The 21,395-nt window shown below is 38.4% G+C and overlaps 1 protein-coding gene across 3 annotated transcripts in view; it reads right to left on the minus strand.

Moving 5' to 3' along the window:
- Nucleotides 1-21,395, minus strand: part of STYXL1 (serine/threonine/tyrosine interacting like 1) — a 51,020-nt gene that overhangs the window by 26,279 nt on the left and 3,346 nt on the right. For 2 of the 3 annotated variants that reach the window (XM_069486373.1, XM_069486375.1), the window contains exons 2-4: nucleotides 20,742-20,845; nucleotides 1,049-1,110; nucleotides 138-273 (exon numbers count right to left, since the gene is read on the minus strand). In XM_069486373.1, the coding sequence (XP_069342474.1) occupies nucleotides 138-273; nucleotides 1,049-1,110; nucleotides 20,742-20,845 (302 nt within the window). Of the gene's footprint in view, nucleotides 1-137; nucleotides 274-1,048; nucleotides 1,111-20,741; nucleotides 20,849-21,395 lie in introns of all 3 variants that reach the window. The other variant, XM_069486374.1, reaches the window with a different exon arrangement.

Below are 21,395 nucleotides of genomic sequence, written 5' to 3' on the forward strand. Positions count from 1 at the left end.
ACCTTACAGTCCCAGTAAGGTCATTCTGCAGATTGCATGAACAGACCTGGGTGAAGCACTTGGCCTCATGGCTCCTAGCATGTGGCAAACGCGTTCAGTAACTGTTAACTGTTACTCTTGCTGTTGTAAAAACCCACCTTGATCAGAATCATCAGAGTCATCATCTTTGTCTTTTAAGGGCATCTCCATGGTGCTGGTATTGTTATCATACACCACACAGTACTTCACACACTCCAGATCCACGGACTCCGGGACAAGATATTCATTCCTCTTCTAAGGAAACCACAGTAGAGGCCAGTGAGTGGCAGGTTCGGTTGAGCAAGTATTCCCTTCACAGCAGCGCTGGAAAGATCCAGGACTGTGCTCTTCTGACTACACACACAGGCATGGAAACACGGGGGTGGACCCTCGAGTCTATTAAATTCCAGTATCTTCTACACCTACTTCCCCCTCGGAGAAAAACTGCCCACAGATGACTGGACCAAGGATAAGCGCCTAGCCAAGAAAACAGCTGGTCTGCTGACTGCCCACAGCCCATTAGGGGTCCTGGCATCAGAGCGACTATGGCCAGCTGAATTAGTGACAGCCTCTCTCATGGGGCACTGGGTGCCGAATCCACAAACACCCATAAAGGGGCAGTGAGCAGCAGACCTGCATAAGCACAGGTCAGGAGCAGGCAGACAGGATGCAACAGACTATAAGATCAAATGTAAGTTCTGTACGAGTAGGGATTTTGGTCCTTTTTTAGGTCACTGATGTATCCCCACTTTCTAGAAAGTGTCTGGCACACAGTGGCCCATAAATATGGTTAAACGAATGAATGGGTGACCAGAAGCCAGGAGGTAGAGAGGAGTTAGTGAGCGGTAGAGTCAAGGAGTGGCGGAGTCACCATAACAATGGATCCCAAGGGCAGGAACATCAGATGCCAACTGCTAAGGCCATGAGGTCACCTAGGGAGGGGATGCGACCTCACGGTACTAGAACCTCCCATTCTTTCCCACTCTCCTGCAAGGTAGCCAGCCTGCCCCAGACTGACTCAACCATATACCTTTTTCACTCGAAGGGCTGTAATCACATGGCTTTCATCATACTCCCGTTTGCAACGAACATCTGGAAAGGAAAAGTATTTAAGAACTATATTTGCTAAGGGACACATGACCAAATTACTTACAGTACTTACATCATCATCAACTATTTGGCAGTTAGGTGATAGTTACTGTCAGGTCAAAACTTGAGCTGTGTGGTTCACTACTCCAGGCTGCCTACGACATGACTCCCCCTTACCCCGTCATACCCACACCCACACCCACACATCCCCTTAAGGGGAGTGAGACTTTGTATCTCTGATTTAGGAGGAGTTCTATATGTGAACTAAAATAAAACCTTAAGTCCCCCCAGCTGACTAAACAGACCCCCTTCTTGGCCACAGGGATCCCAGAAATACCCTAAAGCTGAGTTGCTGGCCATGAGAAGGGAGGTCAGACATGCCTCAGCATGCCTCTTCCCCTTCTTGGAGGTATCCTTTATAACTCATTAACAGGCCTAAGGCTATATAAGACAAAACTTAAACCGCACCTGCAGGTCGGTTATCAATTTACCTAACAGATCACTTGAGTCTGAGTATATTTCCAATATACGTCCAGTGGCTTATCTCTGATTAACAGACTTATCTTAAAATGTTCCAAGCCTTTAGAAGAAACTTCATTTCTTTAACAAATTACAAGTTAGAGAACCTTCACATCCACCTATAACCTATAATGCCCTGCTTCCGGATGTCCTGCCTTTTCAGGCCAAACCAATGTACACCTTCCATGTATTAATTTATAACTTTACATGTACTTCCTGTCTCTCTGAAATGTATGAAACCAAACTAATCCCACCACGGTGAGACCACTTGCTCAAGGCTTCTTGGTCATGGCTTTCTGGGCAATGGGTGCATATATCTGGCCCAGATTAAACCTCTTTTAATTATTTTACAGAGTTTGGGTTCTTCTCCATTGACATTTATGAGGTCTAAAAGGCGAGAGAGGGGGGAAATTAAAGCCAAAGTTGAAATCAAAGCTAAATACTTCACTGAAATTTAGACCCAAACTCAGACTCTAGAACCTAAGATCTGAGGTTCTAATGCCCATGCTAGGACAGAAGATAAAGTGCTGATATTCTTTAAAGTTGGGAGGAACATGGAACAGGAATTGAGCCTTAGGCATAAATTCTAAAGCCTAAAAGATCTCTGACCTATTTATGAAAAGCAATAAACTCTTTCTACCCACCAGTCTGAGGTAGAAAGTTAAAAAAAAAAAAAAAAAAGAAAGAAAGAAAGAAAAAGAAACTGAAACCAGGCCTGTTTTGTGTGTAGAAACTGGTTTAGGACCACTGGAATTTGGGGAGCTTTGTCAGGAACAATCACAAAATCTTTCTGTAGGGACACTTTAATAATTCCCCTGGAAAGATGAATTTGCAAACAAAAATTAAAAAACACATGCTGTATGGAGAGGGGAAAACAAAAACAACCCAGAACAGCCAACTCCATATTGCAGGAAAGGAATAAAGTCAGAAGACTGACACTACCCAACTTTAAGCAAGTAACTTTACCCAACTGTAAAGCAACTGTAACCTAGACAGTGTGGTATTGGCAAAAGAATAGACAACTAGATCAATGGAACAGACTAGAAAGCCCAGAAATAGACCTACACAAATGTGGTCAACTGATTTTTGACAAAGGAGCAAAGGCAATACAATGGAAAAAAGATAGTCTTTTTAACAAGTGGTGCTAGAAAAACTGGACATTCGCAAGCAAACAAAAATAATCTAGACACAGACTTTACACCCTTCACAAAAATTAACTCAAAAGGGAACATAGACCTAAATATAAAATGCAAACCAAGAAAACTCCTAGAAGATAACATAGGAAACAATCTAGATGACCTTGGGCTTGGCAATGACTTTTTGGATACAACACCAAAGGCATGATCTGTGAAAAAAATAATTGATAAGCTGGACTTTATTAAAATGTAAAACTGCTGCTCTACAAAAGACACTATCAAGAGAATGAGAAGATAAGCCACAGACTGGGAAAAAATATTTGCAAAAGGCATATCTGATAAAGGTCTGTTATCCAAAATATACAAAGAACTCTTAAAATTCAACAGTAAGAAAACAACCAATTAAAAAACGAGCAAAAGATATGAACAAACACCTCACCAAAGAAGATATATAGATAGCAAATAATCATATGAAAAGATGCTCAACATCATGTTGTTATGGAATTGCAAATTAAAATAATAATGAGCACCACTACACACCTATTAGAATGGCCCAAATCCAAAACAACTGTGAATTAAAATAAAATCTTAAGCCCCCCCCCAGCCAACTGAAAGGACCACATCTTGGCCAAGGGGACCCCAGAAAAACCTTAAAGCTGAGTCGCTGGCCATGAGGAGAAGGGAGGTCAGACATGCCTGGTCATGTCCCCTCCCTTTTGGAGTTACTCTTTGTAAAATAAGATACTAAATCATTAAGAGGCCTAAGGGCATGCAAGGCAAAGGTTAAACCACACCTGCAGGCCATCAGTTTAATTAACAGATGTCTGGCTGTTTACTTAACAGATGTGTGTTTGATTAACAAACTTCTTTATCTTAAATACACTCCCAGCCTTTAGGTAAAGTTTCATTTCTTTAACCAATTACAAATCAAAGAATCTTTAAACTCACTTACTGTAATCTGTAAGCACCCCTAGACTCACCATGTTCCACCTTTTCAGGCCAAACCAATATACACCTTCCATGTGTTGATTTATGATTTTACGTGTAATTCCTGAATGTATAAAACCAAACTGTAACCTGTCTACCTCACGCATTTTCTCAAGACCTTTTGAGCACGTTTCCCCAGGCTGTGGTCACACACATTCGGCTCAGAATAAACTTCTTTAACTTATTTTTACAGAGTTTGGGTTTTTTTGTTTTCAAAAAAATTCTCCCCTCTCCAGGTTTTTTTCCCCCTGTTAACACACTGACAACAGCAAATGCTGATGAGGATATAGAATAAGGGGAATTCTCACTTATTGCTGGTGGGAATGCAAAATGGTACAGCCATTTTGGAGGACAATTTGGCAGTTTATAACAAAATTATAAATACCAAGAAGCAAGATTACCAGCAATCATGCTCCTTGGTATTTATCAAAATGAGTTGAAAACTAGTGTCTATAGAAAAACCTTCACACAGATATTTATAGAGCTTTATTCATAATTGCCAAAACTTGTAAACAACCAAGACATTCTTCAGTAGATGAATGAACAAACTGTGGTACATCCAGACAATGGAATATTATTCAGCTCTAAAAAGAAAAGGGCTATCAGTCCATGAGAAGACAAGGAGGAACCTTAAATCCATATTACTAAGTGAAAGATGCCTAACTGGAAAGGCTGCATACTGTATGATTCCAACTATATGACGTTCCTAAAAAGGTAAAACTGTGGAGACAGTAAAAAGATCAGTGGTGACCGGGGGTTAGTGGGGACAGGGGATGAACAGGCAGAGCACAGATTTTTAGGGCAGTGAAATTGCTCTGTACGATACCATAATGATGGATACATGTCATGACACATTTGTCAAAACCCACAGAACGTGCAATACCACAAGGGAACCCTAATGTCAACTGTGAACTTTGGGTGATAATGATGTGTCAATGTAGGTTCTTTGATTGTGACAAATATACCACTCTGGAAGGGGAAGTTGAGAGTTGGGGAGGTTGTGCATAGGGGGACGTGGGCCGGCAGAGGAACATGGGAACTGTCTGTACCGGCCACTTGATTTTGCTGTGAACATAAAACAGCTCTGAAAAATAAAGTCTACTTGTAAAATTTCTTTCTTTCTTTCTTTTCTTCTTTTTTTTTCTTTTTCTTTTTTTTTAAGAGATGGGGTCTCGCTATGTTACCCAGGTTGGACTCAAACTCCTGGGCTCAAGTGATTCTCCCACCTCAGCCTCCCAATTAGCTGGAACTACAGGTGCATGCCACCACACCTGGCTAAAGTCTATTTTTAAAAAAGGCATAAGAAAGCACTAACCACAGAAGAAAATATTAATGAATCTATTAACATTCTCTTTTCATCAGATACAACATTAAGTGAAAGGGCAAGCCATAAAATGAGAGACAATATTTGCAACACAAATAACAAAAGACTTGTATCCAGAATTCACAAAGAATTCACAAATCCATTGTCAGGGGTGGGCAAACTTCAGACATCTGAATGGAAAAAGCCTTATAAAAGAAATCCAAATGGCCAATAAGCATGTAAAAAGGTGCTTAATCTCATGGATAGTCAGGCAAATACAAATTAAAACCACAATAAGATACCACTACATACCCACTAGAAAGCCAAAAATTGAAAAGCCAGATAACACTAGGTGCTGGTGAGGATGTAGGCAATGGAAATTCTCACTCACTGATGACAAGAAGGTAAATTGATACGATGACTTTGGAAAAGAGTTTTGTGTCTAGCAAAGCAGAAGATACACAAACCCTATGACCCAACTCCTTGGTATGTATATACCTTAGAGAAATGCATGCACACGAACATCTGGCGACATGTACAAGCATGTAGCAACATATCTGTAGCTGATAAAATTGAAATAAACCCAATGCCCATCAATAGTAGAATGGATAAATATTCTAATAAATATATGGAGGTATATTCATATAACGGAATAATATTTAGCAAAAAAATGAACCATGGTATAGCAACATACAATAACATGAGAGAATCTTAATATAATCTTGAGTAAAAGACAACAGATACATGGGCCAGGCACAATGGCTCACACCTGCAATCCTAGCAATTTGGGAGGCCGAGGCAGAAGGATTGCTTGAGGTCAGGAGTTCAAGACCAGCCTGAGCAGGACTGAGATCCTCGTCTTTACAAAAATAGAAAAATTAACTGGGTGTGGTGTTGCATGCCTGTAGTCCCAGCTACTTGGGAGGCTGAGGCAGGAGGATCACTTGAGCCCAGAAGTTGGAGGTTGCAGTGAGCTGTGATGATACCACTGCATTCTAGCCCAGGTGACAGAGAGAGACCCTGTCTCAAAGAAAAAAGAAAGAAAGAAAGAAAAAGAGAGAAGACAGATACAACAAGAACATGATCTGTATGGTTCAAATATAGGTGACACTAAGTAGTATACTGTAAGCTAACTTCACTCATTAATATAGATGTAAAAATCTGAAGTAAATAGTAAGCCAAGTCTAACAATGTATACAGAACACAATATACCATGGTCTAACAGAGACTATGTAATAATAGAAAATCACATTGAGATAATAAAAGAGAAGAATGTACCTGCATTTCAGTTGATATAAAAAAAAAGTTTAATTCTATCATGAAAAAATTCTTAGTAAGTTAGGAATACAAGGTAGTTTCCTTAAACCTATGAGCATCTTACTAAATATCTACAGCAATCATATTGATTGGTAAAATGGGAAATGAAACAAAATGCTATCACTGTTCCTCTTTAACACTGTACTGAGGGGCAAAAGCCACAGCAATGTAATGAGATAAGAAAAAAATAAAGCATATAAGAATTGAAAAAGAAATGAAATTGTCAAGTAGACAATATGTTTGTCTATATAGAAAACCCAAGAGAATCACAATTAGTATCAGTAGGAGAGTGCATCAAGGTTGACAGATATTATACAATATCAATATATATATTTTTAATATCAATATATTTTTAAAAATCAGTAATAGCTGGTAAAAGGGGAGGAAACAAAGATGTTTCAAAAGAGAAAAAGGCTTATAGTAATGCCCCAGTGATCCAAGTGATAACCAGAACTTTCAAATCGGACTAAGAAGATGAACATACATGTTGGAAATAATTCAGAAAAAAACCTGTAAAACCGAGCAAAGCCAATGGAAGATGGAAGCTGAAGCCCGATCCTTAAACAATCTTGTGAACTATGAGGAATCTGTGACGCAAAAGAAAATGAAGGTAGAAAGAAGGCAAATCCAGAATCAGGCAGGAAGTGCCACAGGGTGACAGCAAAGTGCAGGAGAACAGAAAGCAAAATACCTGCGTGGGAAAAAAAAAAAAAGTACAAAGAAGAAAACTCTGATAAATAAATCAAGTTTAAAAAGCAGCAAAACCCCTTCCATGGAGCTTCCCCTTCACATGGGGCCAATTCCCAAAGAGTTTCCGCCCCAAAAAGATAATGAAAAGGAGAAGTCCCCCGTGCAGACCGAAATGGAAGGGACAGAGCAAGTCCTTGCCGCAGTTGGCTCAGTGACAGTGACAGTGGGCTTCCAAGGGCAAGTGCAGGCGCACAGGACCCGACCCCCATCGTCACTGCTGCCAAAGGAAAACTCAAAAGGAGTCAAAAGATCCCAAAGTACTCTCAGAAGGGGAAGGAAATAGCGAGGTCTGTCTTCATAAAGCAGGGATGGAAGAGGCAGATAAGGACCTGGCTGGTCCTCCTGCTACTGGAGAGGAACCTACCACTGTCTCATCCTCCGAACAAAACCTCAGGGTGCCAGAGGGCGACCCTTCAGGTGGTGACTGTTAGGCTGACACTAAGCTCAGTGAAACGGGACAGACGCCAATCAAGACATAAGGGAGAACCTCCCTGGTTAAGACTGAGCAGCACAAGAACCACTTTCTCCGCTGCTGCCTCCCCCACCAGGAGGAAAACGCGTAGCAGTGGCCACACTGCCCTGGCTGCATCTCCTATTGGTGTGCCAGTAACCGAGTCTCAGGAAACTGATAAAGTGAAGGCAGCCATATGACGGGGGTGACCTAGTGACAAAATGGCAGAGGTTAGTGATGATGCCAGATGGAATGGGGCTTGGCTGGTTCCACAAGAAACTAGTGGAGGACCCGACGGTCGGCACAGCTAAGGGAGATTTTGTTTGTATCTCTTGCAACTGTTCTTTTACAAAGGAAAGATTACAGCAAACACGTCAATCGCCATTTGGTAATGCACACTTCTTGAAAAAGGGGCAGGAGTGATTAAACTTTGGACAAAGCTTCAATTCTTAGTTTGTATGATCTATTACATATTCATTAACAGTAGTAAACCTTTCATTTTTTACCATTTTTTGTTGCATCAAAATATAAAACATAATTTATCATCTTAATCATTTGGGGGTTGTTTTTGTTTTGGAGACAGTCTCTCTCACCCAGGCTAGAGTGCAGTGGCATCATCATAGCTCACTGCAATGTCAAACTCCTGAGTTCAAGCCATCTGCCTGCCTCAGCCTCCTGAATAGCTGGGACTACAGATGTCTGCCACCACACCTGGCTAGTTTTTCTGGTTTGTGTTTTTTTGTGTTATTTTGTTTTGTTTTTGGTAGAGATGGGGCCTTGCTATGTTGCTCAGGCTGGTCTCGAACTCATGGCCTCAAGCGATTCTCCCACCTCAGCCTTCCAAAATGCTGGAATTACAGGCATGAGCCATGGTGCCCAGCTGATCTTAATCATTTTTAAGTGTATAGTTCAGTGGTATTAAGTACATTCATAATGTTGTACAACCATCACCACCATCCATCACCATAACTTTTTCATCTTGTAAAATTGAAACTCTTTACCCATTAAACAAAAATGCTCCATTTCCTTTTCTCTCTAGCCCCTGACAACCACCATTCTACTTTCTTCATGATTTTGACTACTGTAAGTACTTCCTATAAGTAGAATTATGCAGTATTTGTCTTTTTGTGACTAGTTTATTTCACTTAGCACAATGTCTTCATAGGTCATCCACATTGTAGCGTATGTCAGAATTTCCTTCCTTTTTAAGGCTGAATAATATTCCATTGTGTGGAATATTTTGCTCATCCATTCATCTGTTGATAGGTAATAATGTTGCTTCCACATTTTTAGCCTCTGTGAATAATAGTGCTATGAACATGGGTGTACAAATATCTCAAGACCCTGTTTTCAATTCTTTTGGGTACATACCCAGAAGTATAATAGAATTGCTGGATCACATGGTGAATTCTATTTTTAATTTTTTGAGGAACTGCAGTATTGTTTGCATAGCAGCAGCACCATTTTACATTCCCACCAACCGTGCACAAGAGTTCTAATTTCTCCACATCCAACACTTCCTTTTGCATGTTTTTATAGGAGCCATTCAAATGGGTATGAGGGGTATCTCATTGTAGTATTGATTTGCATTTCTCTAGTGATTGGTGACATTGAGCATCTTTTGATGTGCTTACTGACCACTTGCATATCTTCTTTGGAGAACTGTCTCGTCCATGCCCATTGCTCATTTTTGAATAGGGTTGCTTGGTTTTTTGCTGTTGAGTTTTAGAAATTCTCTACATACCCTGAGTATTAATCCCTTATCAGAGATATGATTTGCAAATATTTTCTCCCTTTTGTGGATTGCCTTTTTATTCTGTTGATAGTGTCTTTTGTGGCAAAAAAAAAAAAAAAAAGAAAACAAAACTTAATTTTTATGAAGTCCAATTTGCCTACTTTTTCTTTTGTTGCCTATGCCTTTGGTGTCATGTCCAAGAAGTCATTGCCAAATCAAATGTGAAAGTAGTTGCCTTATATTTTCTTCTAAGAGTTTTATAGTTTAAAGTCTTACATTTAGGCCTTTGATCCATTTTGAGTTAATTCTTGTATATGGTGTTAGATAAAGGTCCAACTTCATTGCTTTGCCTGCAGACATCCAGTTTTCTCAGCACCATTTGTTGAAAAGACTGTCCTTTCCCCCATCAAATGGTCTTGGCATTCTTGTCCAGAAGCATTTGACCATATACATGAGGGTTTATTTCTGGCTCTCTATTCTATTCCTTCATGTGTTTACCACACTGTTTTGATTCCTCTAACTTTGCAGTAAGTTTTGAAATCGATGCCTGCAGCTTTGTTCTTTTTCAGGATTGTTTTGGCTATTGGTGTCTCTTGAGATTCCATATGAATTTCAGGATGGGTTTTTCTAGTTTTGCAAAAAAAAAAAAAATTATTGGGATTTTGACAGGGATTGCCTTAAATCTGTAGATCACTTTGTGTAGTATGGACATCTTAACAATAAGACTTCCAATCCACGATCGTGGGATGTCTTTCCACTTATTTATGTCAAATTTCTTTCAGCAATATTTTATCGTTTTAAGTGTACAAGTCTTTTTTTGCCTCCTTGGTTAAGCTTATTCCTAAATATTTTATTCTTCTTTGATGCTATTGTAAATGGAATTGTTTTCTTAATTTCCTTTTTGGATTGTCATTCTTAGTGTATGGAAATGCAACTGATTTTTTGTGTGTTGATAGTGTATCCTGTAACTTTGCTAAATTTATTAGCTCTAACAGGTTTTTTTGGCATGTGTGGAATCTTCAGGATTTTCTCTACATATAAGATGTCACCGTAAACAGATAGTTTTACTTCCTTCTTTGCAAATGGGATGCCTTGTATTTCTTTTACTTGCATAATTGCTCTAGCTAGAACTTCCAGTACAGTGTTGAACAAAAGTGCCAAAAGCAGGCATCCTTGCCTTGTTCCTGATCTTAGAGGGAAAGCTTTCAGTGTTTACCATTGAGTATGACGTTCACTGTGGGTTTTTCATATATAGCCTTTATGATGTTGGGGTTGTTTCCTTCTATTCCTAGTTTGTGGGTTTTTTTTTTTAAACCATGAAAGAATGTCAAATCTTGTCAAATGCCTTTTCTGCATCAATTGAGGTGATCATGTGTTTTTATTCCTTCATTCTGTTAATGTGGTATATTATATTGCTCAATTTTCATATGATGAACCATCTTTCCATTCTGGGAATAAATCCCAGCTGATCATTGTATATAATCTTTTTAATATGCTGCTGAATTTGGTTTGCTAGTTTTTGTCGAGGATTTTTGCATCAATGTTCAGAAGTGGTATTGGTCTGCAATACCACTACAAGTTTTTTCTTGTAGTGTCTTTGTCTGGCTTTGGTACAAGGGTAATGCTAGCCTCATAGAATTATTTAGGAAATGTTCCCTCCTCAATTTTTTGAGATTATTAATATGGATTTCTCTTTACATGTTTGGTAGAATTCACCAGCGAAGCCCTTAGGTCCAGGACTTTCCTTTGTAGAGAGATTTTTTTTTTTTTTTTAATTACTGATTGAATCACCTTGCAGGACTCCCTTAAGCATTTCTTGAAGGGCAAGTCTAGTTGTAATGAACTCTGTCAGTCTTTGTTATCTGGGAATGTTTTAATTTCTCCCCTCACTTTTGAGGGAAAGTTTGGCCAGATAAAGGATTCTTGGTTGACATTTTTTCTTTTAGTACTTTGCCTCTATCAGCCCCATTGCCTCTGGTCCCCAAAGTTTCTGATGAGAAATCTTATTGAGGATCCCTTATACATGATGAGTCACTTCTCTCTCGCTGCTTTCAAGATGCCGTCTTTGGCTGTCATCAGTTTAATTATAATGTGTCCTTTAAATTCCTCTTATTTGGAGTTCATTGAGCTTCTTGGATGTTTATATAGCAGGCCCCCCTTATCCATGGTTTCACTTTCCACAGGTTCAGTTACACTTGGTCAACTGTGGTGTGAAAATAGGTGAATACAGTATAATAAGACATTTTGAGAGGGAGATCACATTCACATAACTTTCATTATGGCATATGATAATTGTTCTATTATTGTGTTAATATCTTATGGTGTCTAGCTTATAAATTAAACTTTATCATAAGTATGTATGTGTAAGAAAAAACATGAAACATATACGGTATAGCACTATCTGTGGTTTCAGGCATCCCCACTGAGGTCTTGAAATGTATCCCTCACAGATAAGAGGGGGGACCACTGTATTCAAGTTTTTCAAACTTGGAAAGTTTTCAGCCATTATTTTTTGAAATATTTCCTCTGTCCCTTTCTCTCTCCTCCTTCTGCCACTTCCACAATGTGCACATTGGTCCACAACGGTGTCCCACACATCCCTAGACTCTGTTCACTTTTTCCCCCCAATCTTTTTTCTGTTCCTTAGACTTGATAATGTTTCTTGTCCTATCTTCAAGTTTGCTGATTCTTCTGCCTGCTTAAGTCGGCCTATGAATCCCTGGAGTGAATTTTTAAAATTTGGTTATTGTACTTTTCAGCTCCAGAATTGCTTTATTTTCAGGTTTTCTCTTTATTGCTATTTCCATTTTATTCATAGACTGTTTTCTTGACTTTCTCCAAGTCTTCTTAGTTCTCTGAGCATCTTTAACATGGTTGTTTTAAAGTCTTTGTCTAGGCCGAAGGCGGTGGCTCACGCCTGTAATCCTAGCACTCTGGGAGGCACAGGCGGGTGGATTGTTTGAGCTCAGGAGTTCGAGACCAGCCTGAGCAAGAGCGAGACCCCATCTCTACTAAAAATAGAAAGAAATTAGCCAAACAACTAAAACATATACAAAAAATTAGCCGGGCATGGTGGCACATGCCTGTAGTCCCAGCTACTCGGGAGGCTGAGGCAGAAGGATTGCTTGAGCCCAGGAGTTTGAGGTTGCTGTGAGTTAGGCTGACGCCACGGCACTCTAGCCCAGGAAACAGAGTGAGACTCTGTCTCAAAAAATAAATAAATAAATAAAAATAAAGTCTTTGTCTAGTAGATCTACCATCAGGTCTTTTTCAGGGACAGTTTCTGTTAATTTTTTTTTTTCCCCTTTCTTATTTCTTATTCTCCTCTTTCTCCAGGGCTGTTTTTTGTTATTTTTTTTTTTTTAATTGTTGTAAGCTGTCTCTGTGCCAAGGCTCAGCCTAAAGTGTAAACTTAGTTTTTTCAGGTTTTTTTCTGAGTCTGTGCCTTTCCCTGGGAATATGTAGTCACTTTCTGATTTTCTTGCTCTAGGCAGCTATTTTTTAGTGTTCTAGTCTTTAATGTCTGAGTCCCAAAGGGGACAAAAGAGAAAAATGAAGGGGTGGGAAAGGGTATTGGCCCTTTAAATTGCCCCTGAAATCAGAAGTCAGAGAGGGAGGGGCTTGCAATAGAAAGAGATGCAACAATGGTCACCCACCTCTGTCCACACCTTTGTGATCGGAAGCAGCAGTCAGCAATCAAAGCACAGATCCATGATACTTGGAGGACAGTGTCCTGTTTGCTCATCCTCACTCCTATAAGCTGTGTACAGGTTGCTCTGGGAACATGTGCACAGCTGCCTGCCATGGAACTAGGGGTGGGGATGGCAGCTGCTACTTGGCTAGAAGTTGAAATTGACTGAAGTTAACCACAATCCAAACCTTCCCCTAGAAGCTGCAAGCATTCAATGCCTCCAGAGCTCCAAAATAATTGTATCAGACAGATTCTGCCAGTGCAATTGTTGTCTAGCTGGGGAGAGAAATTCCTGGTGCTCCTACTCTACCATATTCCCAGAATCCTCTCTGACAGCATTTTTAAGACTGCTTTAATTAGCATCCAGTGTTGGTTTTTAAATGGAACTCTTAATCCTTAGGACTTTCACATTCTCATTGATTGATGGATAAGTTTTAGAAAATCCAAGGAAGTTAATGTACTAAAACCAGGTATCTAAATCTGTTACCCGCAGTCCCCAACCTTTTTGGAACAGGGACCGGTTTCATGGAAGACAATTTTTCCACGGACTGGTAAAGGGGGTGGGGGGCGTGCAGAGCTCAGGCAGTGATGCAAGGCCTGTTTCCTAATAGGCCAGTGAAGGTACTGTGCCATGGCCCAGGGGTTGGGGACCGCAGTGTTAACCTATGTGTTTCATTGAAATAAAACGGCCAAGATAGCATCATAGCATTCTGTTGCTCTGTCTGGCTCCAATTTGTCAGTTTTTCTTTTTTTCTACTTTGATTTTATTTCCTTGTTAAGATCTATAAAAACTGGCATGCTTAATAGCAAATTACTTGAAGAATTTGCCTGCTTTATATAAAATTAGCCCTTTAAAAATGTATGTGAACTTGGAATTCACTGGATATTTAACTTGAAGAAAAATTCTCCCAACAATGGATATTGTATCAGTCCAGGTATTTAAGAATTTGTTATTATCTCTTATTTGTGCATGTTAATCATAATATTATAAATAGTGATTCTGATATTTTTTTAAATTGTAATGCTTTAAGGGCTTACAATGTTACATATCATTTTGATGTTGCTTTTTTTAACATGAGCAGCTAAATCTTTTCTAGAAATATCATTTGTGTTGAACAGTAATGCTTTATACATACACATGCATGTTTATTTGGGACTCTTTGGAGAGATGCTTTTAGGCTTGTTTGCAAAAGGACACTTTTTTCTTTGCAGTAATTGTCTTTTTTGCAGAATATCAGTGTGTGTGAGTTTATAAACAAATGAAGCATGCAGGTTCAGTCCCTTGATTTTCACATCTTACATCTATGTCAGAATCTATATTCCATACAAGCTACTTATTTTGAATGGATGTAGTAAAAATTCACAGCTCTTGGTTGGGATTTTGCAATAAATAAACCATTAGGCTCTCTATTGAATGGATTTGTATCTCAAATACCAACCATCAGTAATTTTTTTTTTTTTTTTTGCCTGTTTTGGTACAGCTACTTCTTAAATGTACAGTGATAAATCATATATTTGAGGAAAATCCTTTTTCATAGATAGCTGGCATCCATATGGTTACTCAACTGAATGGTAAGTGATATTTGGAAACTACAAATCTGGAACTAGGAGATATTTATTCCTATAAGTTATACAAAATATCACTTGTGAGATTCCAAAGCCATATCTTATACAGCCAACTTAGGATACCAGAAGTAGTTTGAATGTTGGCAGAACAGCTGCAACTTCCTATGAATACAATGAAAAAGGCTGGTGAAACTTAAATACAATCCAGATTTTTAAAATCACACTTTCTTAGGGATCTCCATAAACTAGTGGATGTCCTCCCCTGTGACAGCCTCTCTCCATAAGTGAAGTTTTAAGGAATTGCAGGGCTAGCTGTGGTGGCTCATGCCTGTAACCCTAGCACTTTGGGAGGCCAAGGTAGGAGGATTTCTTGAGGCCAGGAGTTCGAAACCAGCCTGAGAAAGAGTGAAATCTCTACCAAAAAAAAAAATAGAAGAAGAAAAGAAAAGAAAATTAGCTGGGTGTCATGGCACGTGACTGTAGTCCCAGCTACTTGGGAGGCCGAGGCAGGAGGATTGCTTGAGCCCAGGAGTGTGAGGTTGCAGTGAGCTATAATGACACCACTTCACTCTAGCCAGGGCAATAGAGTGAGACCCTGTCTTGAAAGAAAGGGAAATAAAGGGGAAAAAAGGGAAAAAGCAGTACTAAGAAGGAAGTTTATAGCAATAAATGCCTGCATTAAAAAAGAAGAAACATCTCAAACAACCCAATTTCACACCTCAAGGAACTTGAAAAAGAACAAACTAAACCCAATGTTAACTGAAAGAAGGAAATGATAAAGATAAGAGAATAAATGAACAGATGAAATAGAGAACAGAAAAGAAAACAAGAGGCTGGTACAGTGGCTCATGCCTATAATCCCAGCACTTTGGGAGGTGAGATGGGAGGAATGCCTGAGGCTGGGAGTTTGAGATCAGCCTAGGCAACATAGCAAGACCCTGTCTCAAAAAAAAAAAAAAAAAAGAGAGAGAGAGAGAGAGAGAGAGAAAATTAGCCAGGGGTGGAGGCGCATGCCTGTAGTCCCAGCTACTCAGGAGGCTGAGACCCAAGGATCATTCCCTTGATTTCAGGAGTTCAAGGTTGCAGCGAGCTATGATTGCATCTGGGCAACAGAGTAAGACCTTACCTCTTAAAAAAACAGAAAGAAAAAAAGAAAGCCTGTTCAATAAGTAAATAAAATCAACAAACCCTTAGCTAAACTGAGGGAAAAAAAGAGAAGACTCACAAAATTAGAAATGAAAGAGGAGGCCGGGCGCGGTGGCTCACGCCTGTAATCCTAGCACTCTGGGAGGCCGAGGCGGGTGGATCGCTCGAGGTCAGGAGTTCGAGACCAGCCTGAGCAAGAGTGAGACCCCGTCTCTACTAAAAATAGAAAGAAATTATATGGACAACTAAAATATATATATACAAAAAATTAGCTGGGCATGGTGGTGCATGCCTGTAGTCCCAGCTACTCGGGAGGCTGAGGCAGGAGGATCGCTTGAGCCCAGGAGTTTGAGGTTGCTGTGAGCTAGGCTGAAGCCACGGCACTCACTCTAGCCCGGGCAACAGAGTGAGACTCTGTCTCAAAAAAAAAAAAAAAAAAAAAAAAGAAAGAAATGAAAGAGGAGACATAATAGATGGCTCAGAAATAAAGCATTATAGAGGATTATGAACAATTACACAGCAACAAATTGGATAATCTAGAAGGATAAATTCCTAGAAACTTACAACCTACCAAACCTGAATCAAGAAGAAACAGAAAGCATGAACAGACCAATAACAAATAAGGAGACTGAAGCAGAAATTAAGTCTCCCAGCAATGAAAAGCTCAGGACCAAATGGCTTCACCAGTGAATTCTACCAAACATTTGAAGAATTAATACCAATCCTTCTTAAACTCTTCTATAAAGAAAAGAGGGAACACTTCCAAACTCATTTTATGAGGCTAGCATTAATCGGATACTAAAGCCTGAAAAAGATTCCACAAGAAAACAGGCTAATATCACTGATGAACATAGTTGCAAAAATCCTCAGTAAAACACTAACAAACCAAATTAAACAGCACATTGAAAGGATTATGCACCATGACCAAGTAGACTTTACCCCGGGATGTAAGGATATGCAATCCATCAATGGGATACACCACATTGACAGAAAGAAACATAAAAACCATACAATCATCTCAAGAGATGCAGAAAAAGCATTTCATAAAATTCAACATCCATGCATAAAAACACTCAGCAAAAAAGGTATAGAAGGAACTTACCACTACACAATAAAGACATTATATATGAAAAGCCCACAGCTAACATCGTAAGCAATACGGAAAAACTGAAAGCTTTTCCTCAAAGATCTGGTACAAGCCAAAAATGCCCACTCTTACCACTTCCATTCCACATGGTACTGGAAATTCTAACCAGAGCAATTAGATAAGAAAAAGAAATAAAAGGCATCCACATCAGAAAGTAAGTAAAATTATCTCTATTTCCAGACAGATAACATGATCACATAAGTAGAAAACCCTAAAGACTCAATAACAAAAACTGTCAGAACTAATAAATTAATTCAGTAAAGTTGTAGGATACAAAAATCAACATACAAAGATCAGTGGCATGTCTATACACAAACAAGTTATTTGATATGAAAATTAGGAAAGCAATCCCATTTACAATAGCAAAAAGAGTAAAATACTTAGGAATAAACTTAACTAGACGTTAAAGGTTTGTATACTGAAACTTATAATACATCGGTGAAGGAAATTATAGAAGATATAAATAAATGGAAATATTAATATATTCTATCTTCATGAATCAGAAGAATCAATATTGTCAAAATGTCAATACTACCCAAAGCGATCTACAGAATTCAATCCCTACCAAAATCCCAATGGCACTTTTTATAGAAATAGAAAAAAAATAATCCTAAAATTCATATGGAACCACAAAAGACCCCTAATAGCCAAAACAATCTTTAGCAAGAAGAGCAAAGCTGCAGGCATCACACTTCCTGATTTTCAAATATATTACAAAGCTACAGTAATCAAAAGAGTATGGTACTGGCATAAAAACAGACACATAGACCAATGGAACATAACAGAGAGCCCAGAAATAAATCTTCTTTGACAAGGGTGCCAGGAACATAGAATGGCGAAAGGATAGTTCAATAAATGGTGCTGGAAAAACTAGAATGGAGTTCCACATACAGAAGATTAAAATTAGACCCTTACCTCACACCATGTACAAAAACATCAACTCAAAAAGGATTAAAAACTTAAATGCAAGACCTGAAACCATGAAATTACTAGAAGGACACAGAGAAAAAGCTCTCAACATTGGTCCAGGCAATAATGTTTTGGATATGACACCAAAAGCACAGGAAACAAAAGCAAATTAAACAAATGGGATTACATCAAACTAAAAAGCTGCTGCACAGCAAAGGAAACAATCAACCTGTAGAAACCTGCAGGATGAGAGAAGATATTTGCAAACCATATGTCTGTATGTATATATGTATCAAAAATATATAAGGAATGCAAACAACTTAATAGCAAAAAACAAAAACCTGATTTAACAAATGAGCCAAGGAGCTAAATAGACATTTCTCAAAGAAGACATACACATGGCCAAAAAGTGTATGAAAAAGTATTCAACATCACTAATCACCAGGGAAATGCAAATCAAAACCACAATGATATCATTCACACCTGTTAGAACGGTTATTATCAAAAAGACAAAGGTAAGTGTTGGTGAGGATGTGGAGAAAAGAGAACCCTTGTACACTGTTGTACAAATGTAAGTTAGTGAAGCCATTATGAAAAACAGTATGGATAGTCCTTAAAAAGTTAAAAATAGAACTACCATACAACCCAGCAATCCCATTTCTGAGTATATATCCAAAAGGAATTAAATCAGCATGACAAAGAGATATCTGTGTTCCCATGTTGATTGCAGTATTATTAACAGCCAAGATAATGGAAACAACCTAAGTTAACGGATAAGGAAAATGTGACACACACACAGACGCTGTATATAATAAAATGAATTATTGGGCCTTACAAAAAGAAGGAAATCCCGCCATTTCTGGAACAACGTGGATCAACCAGGAGAACATCATGTTAAGTGAATAAGCCAGACATAGAAAGATAAATACTGCATGATCTCATTCATATGTAGAATCTAAAATAGTCAAACTCATAAAAGCAGAGAGTAGAATGGTGGTTGTCAGAGGCTCGGGGAGGGAGAAATTGGTCAAAGGGTACAAAGTTTCCGTTATGCAAGATGAATAAGTTTTGGAGATCTAATATACAGTATGGTAACTGTAGTTAACAATAGTACTATATACTTGAAATTTGCTAAGAGGTTAGATCGCAACTGTTCTCAGACACACACACACAAATTTGGTAACTGTGAAGTTAACTAGCTTGATTATGGCGATCATTTGACAACGCGTACATGTATCAAAACATCGAGTTATGCACCTTGAGTATATACAATTTCTATTTGTCAGTTATACCCCAATAAAGCTGAAAATAAACAAAAACGTCTTTTCAAAAATAAAATATGCCAAAGACATTATCTGTAAAATTAAACACACATGTCCTTGACCCAGCAATTCTGAGGAATGAACTCAACAGAAATGTGTACATGTTCAAAAGAGCCATGTTCACAGAATTGTTACTTCTAATCCTAAAAATGGAAATAACCCAAATATCCACCAGAAGTAAAATGGATGAATTTATTGTGATACATTCATGGAATAGGAATGCCACAAAGCAATGAAAGTGAATGAACACCTATACCCAACATGGATCAATCTCACAAACATAATAAGCATAAGGAGCCAATACTAATAATATTTGTATCAGAATACAAATACTATTCTGATAATATTTATATAAAATTCAAAAGCCAGGTGAAACTAAACTATAAGCACTTATCCTTAAGTGGAAAGACCATAAAGAAAAACAAGAAATTCTGGGAGTGGTCACCTCTGTAGGGGGAGGAATGGATTAGCAACTGGGAGAGGGCACGATGGGACTTCCGTGAGCAGTAGTTACGTGGGTGTCTGCTTTGTGATAAATCAAAACTCAAAATTTTTATTTTTAATACTTTTCTTTATGTGTGTTAAACACTCCACAAGAAAAAATGTCAAAGAAATACTAAAGAGTGGGAGAAGATATTTGCAATGTGTAAAAATAATGAGGATTAGTATCCAGAGTAAATAAAGAACTCCTACAAATCAGTAAGAGACAAATGACCCAATAGAAAAAAAAAATGGAGAAATATGAATACTTCACAGAAGAGGAAACCAGAATGGCCGATAAACATGAAAAGATGCTCAGTCCTATTAACAATTAGAGAAATAAAAATTAAATCATAATACAATTTTATACCCAGACTACAAAAATATTCAAGGCTGACAAAACCAGGTATCGGAAAGTATGTTTCTTACACTGCTGATGGGATTGCAATTTGACACGATCTCTTTGGAGGGCAACTTGACAACAATGTAGTGAGGCTAAATTTGCAACTAGCGATTCCATTTCTAGGTATGTATCCTGAAGAAACTCTTGCACACATGAATAGGAGAACTGCACAAGGAGCATCATTTATAATAGCAACACAATGCAAGCAACGTTGTAATCAACTGGGAATGGACACATATCCCAACTAATAGTTAAAATAAACTAACTAGATCTTCACATATAAACATGGGAGAAACTAAAAAATATAATTTTAAGCAAAAACAAAAGTTGCAGAATGACTGTACACAATGGCATTATTTGTGTAAATGTTTAAACCACACATATTTTGGGATACCTGCATATCTAGCAAAAGTGTAAATACAGAAGCCGTCATCTCTGAGGACAAGAAATGCGATCAGGATGGAGTAAAAAAAAAGGGGGGGAGATATATCTGCGTAACATTTTATTTATTATGTTAAATCTGAGTGGGTACATGGGTATTCATTAGTTATGTTTATTACATGTTTAAAATATTTCACTAAAAACAATAACAAGAGGACTCAGAACACGAGTCTTCTAGGAATTTCTCTTCTAGATTTAATCTGGGATGATTTCCAGCTCATGAACTCAACAGCTTTCTAAAGTCATTTGTTCCCCTCTCCCAAAAGTTTAATTCACCAGAAATGTTTGAAGGACACCGTCTTTAACACATTTTTTTTTTTAAAGTACTTACCCAATAAGCAGAGATAGTTGGGTTCAGTTAATCTGGATAGCTTTGTGACCTGATTCAAGATGTTGTAAAGCTCTGTTGGTTCACACAAAACCAAATCAGCCATCCTACTGGGAAGAGTCAATAACATACAAACTTAACATACCTCTTTTAGGTGAATGACCACAATGTAAGATACTAAATTAAGCTTTCTTAACATACCTTCAAACAAAAATGAAAGTACTCATGTAAGCAATCAGAAAGGTTTCAAAAATTTGTAATGAAATGTGTGTAGAGCAGAACATTGAATCCGAAATACCCGAGCCATGTAAATACCAGCTAGGCTATAAACCAGTCACCAATCCATTTGTTCATTTAGCAAATAATTACTGAGCACCTACCATATGCCAGGCCCTAGAAATACCTGTGGTAGGCAAAACCTACCTTCATGGAGGTTACTCTAGCATGGAATGCAGACATTGGGTTTGAAAATTGCAAGCAATAAGAACACAACGAAAGAGTTAGAATCCAGAGTCGCAGGAGTAGCTAACAGGAGGTTCTCACCTAGTTGGAGGAACAGTCCCGGTTCCTCCAACTAGGTGTTGGAACGTCCTAATCTCAGGATGTGACTGCTACACTGAGGCTGGAGGCTGAGCAAGAGGAGGGAGAGAAGATGAA

Source organism: Eulemur rufifrons, chromosome 14 (genome assembly GCF_041146395.1).
Source record: "Eulemur rufifrons isolate Redbay chromosome 14, OSU_ERuf_1, whole genome shotgun sequence".
Taxonomy (NCBI): Eukaryota; Metazoa; Chordata; class Mammalia; order Primates; family Lemuridae; genus Eulemur; species Eulemur rufifrons.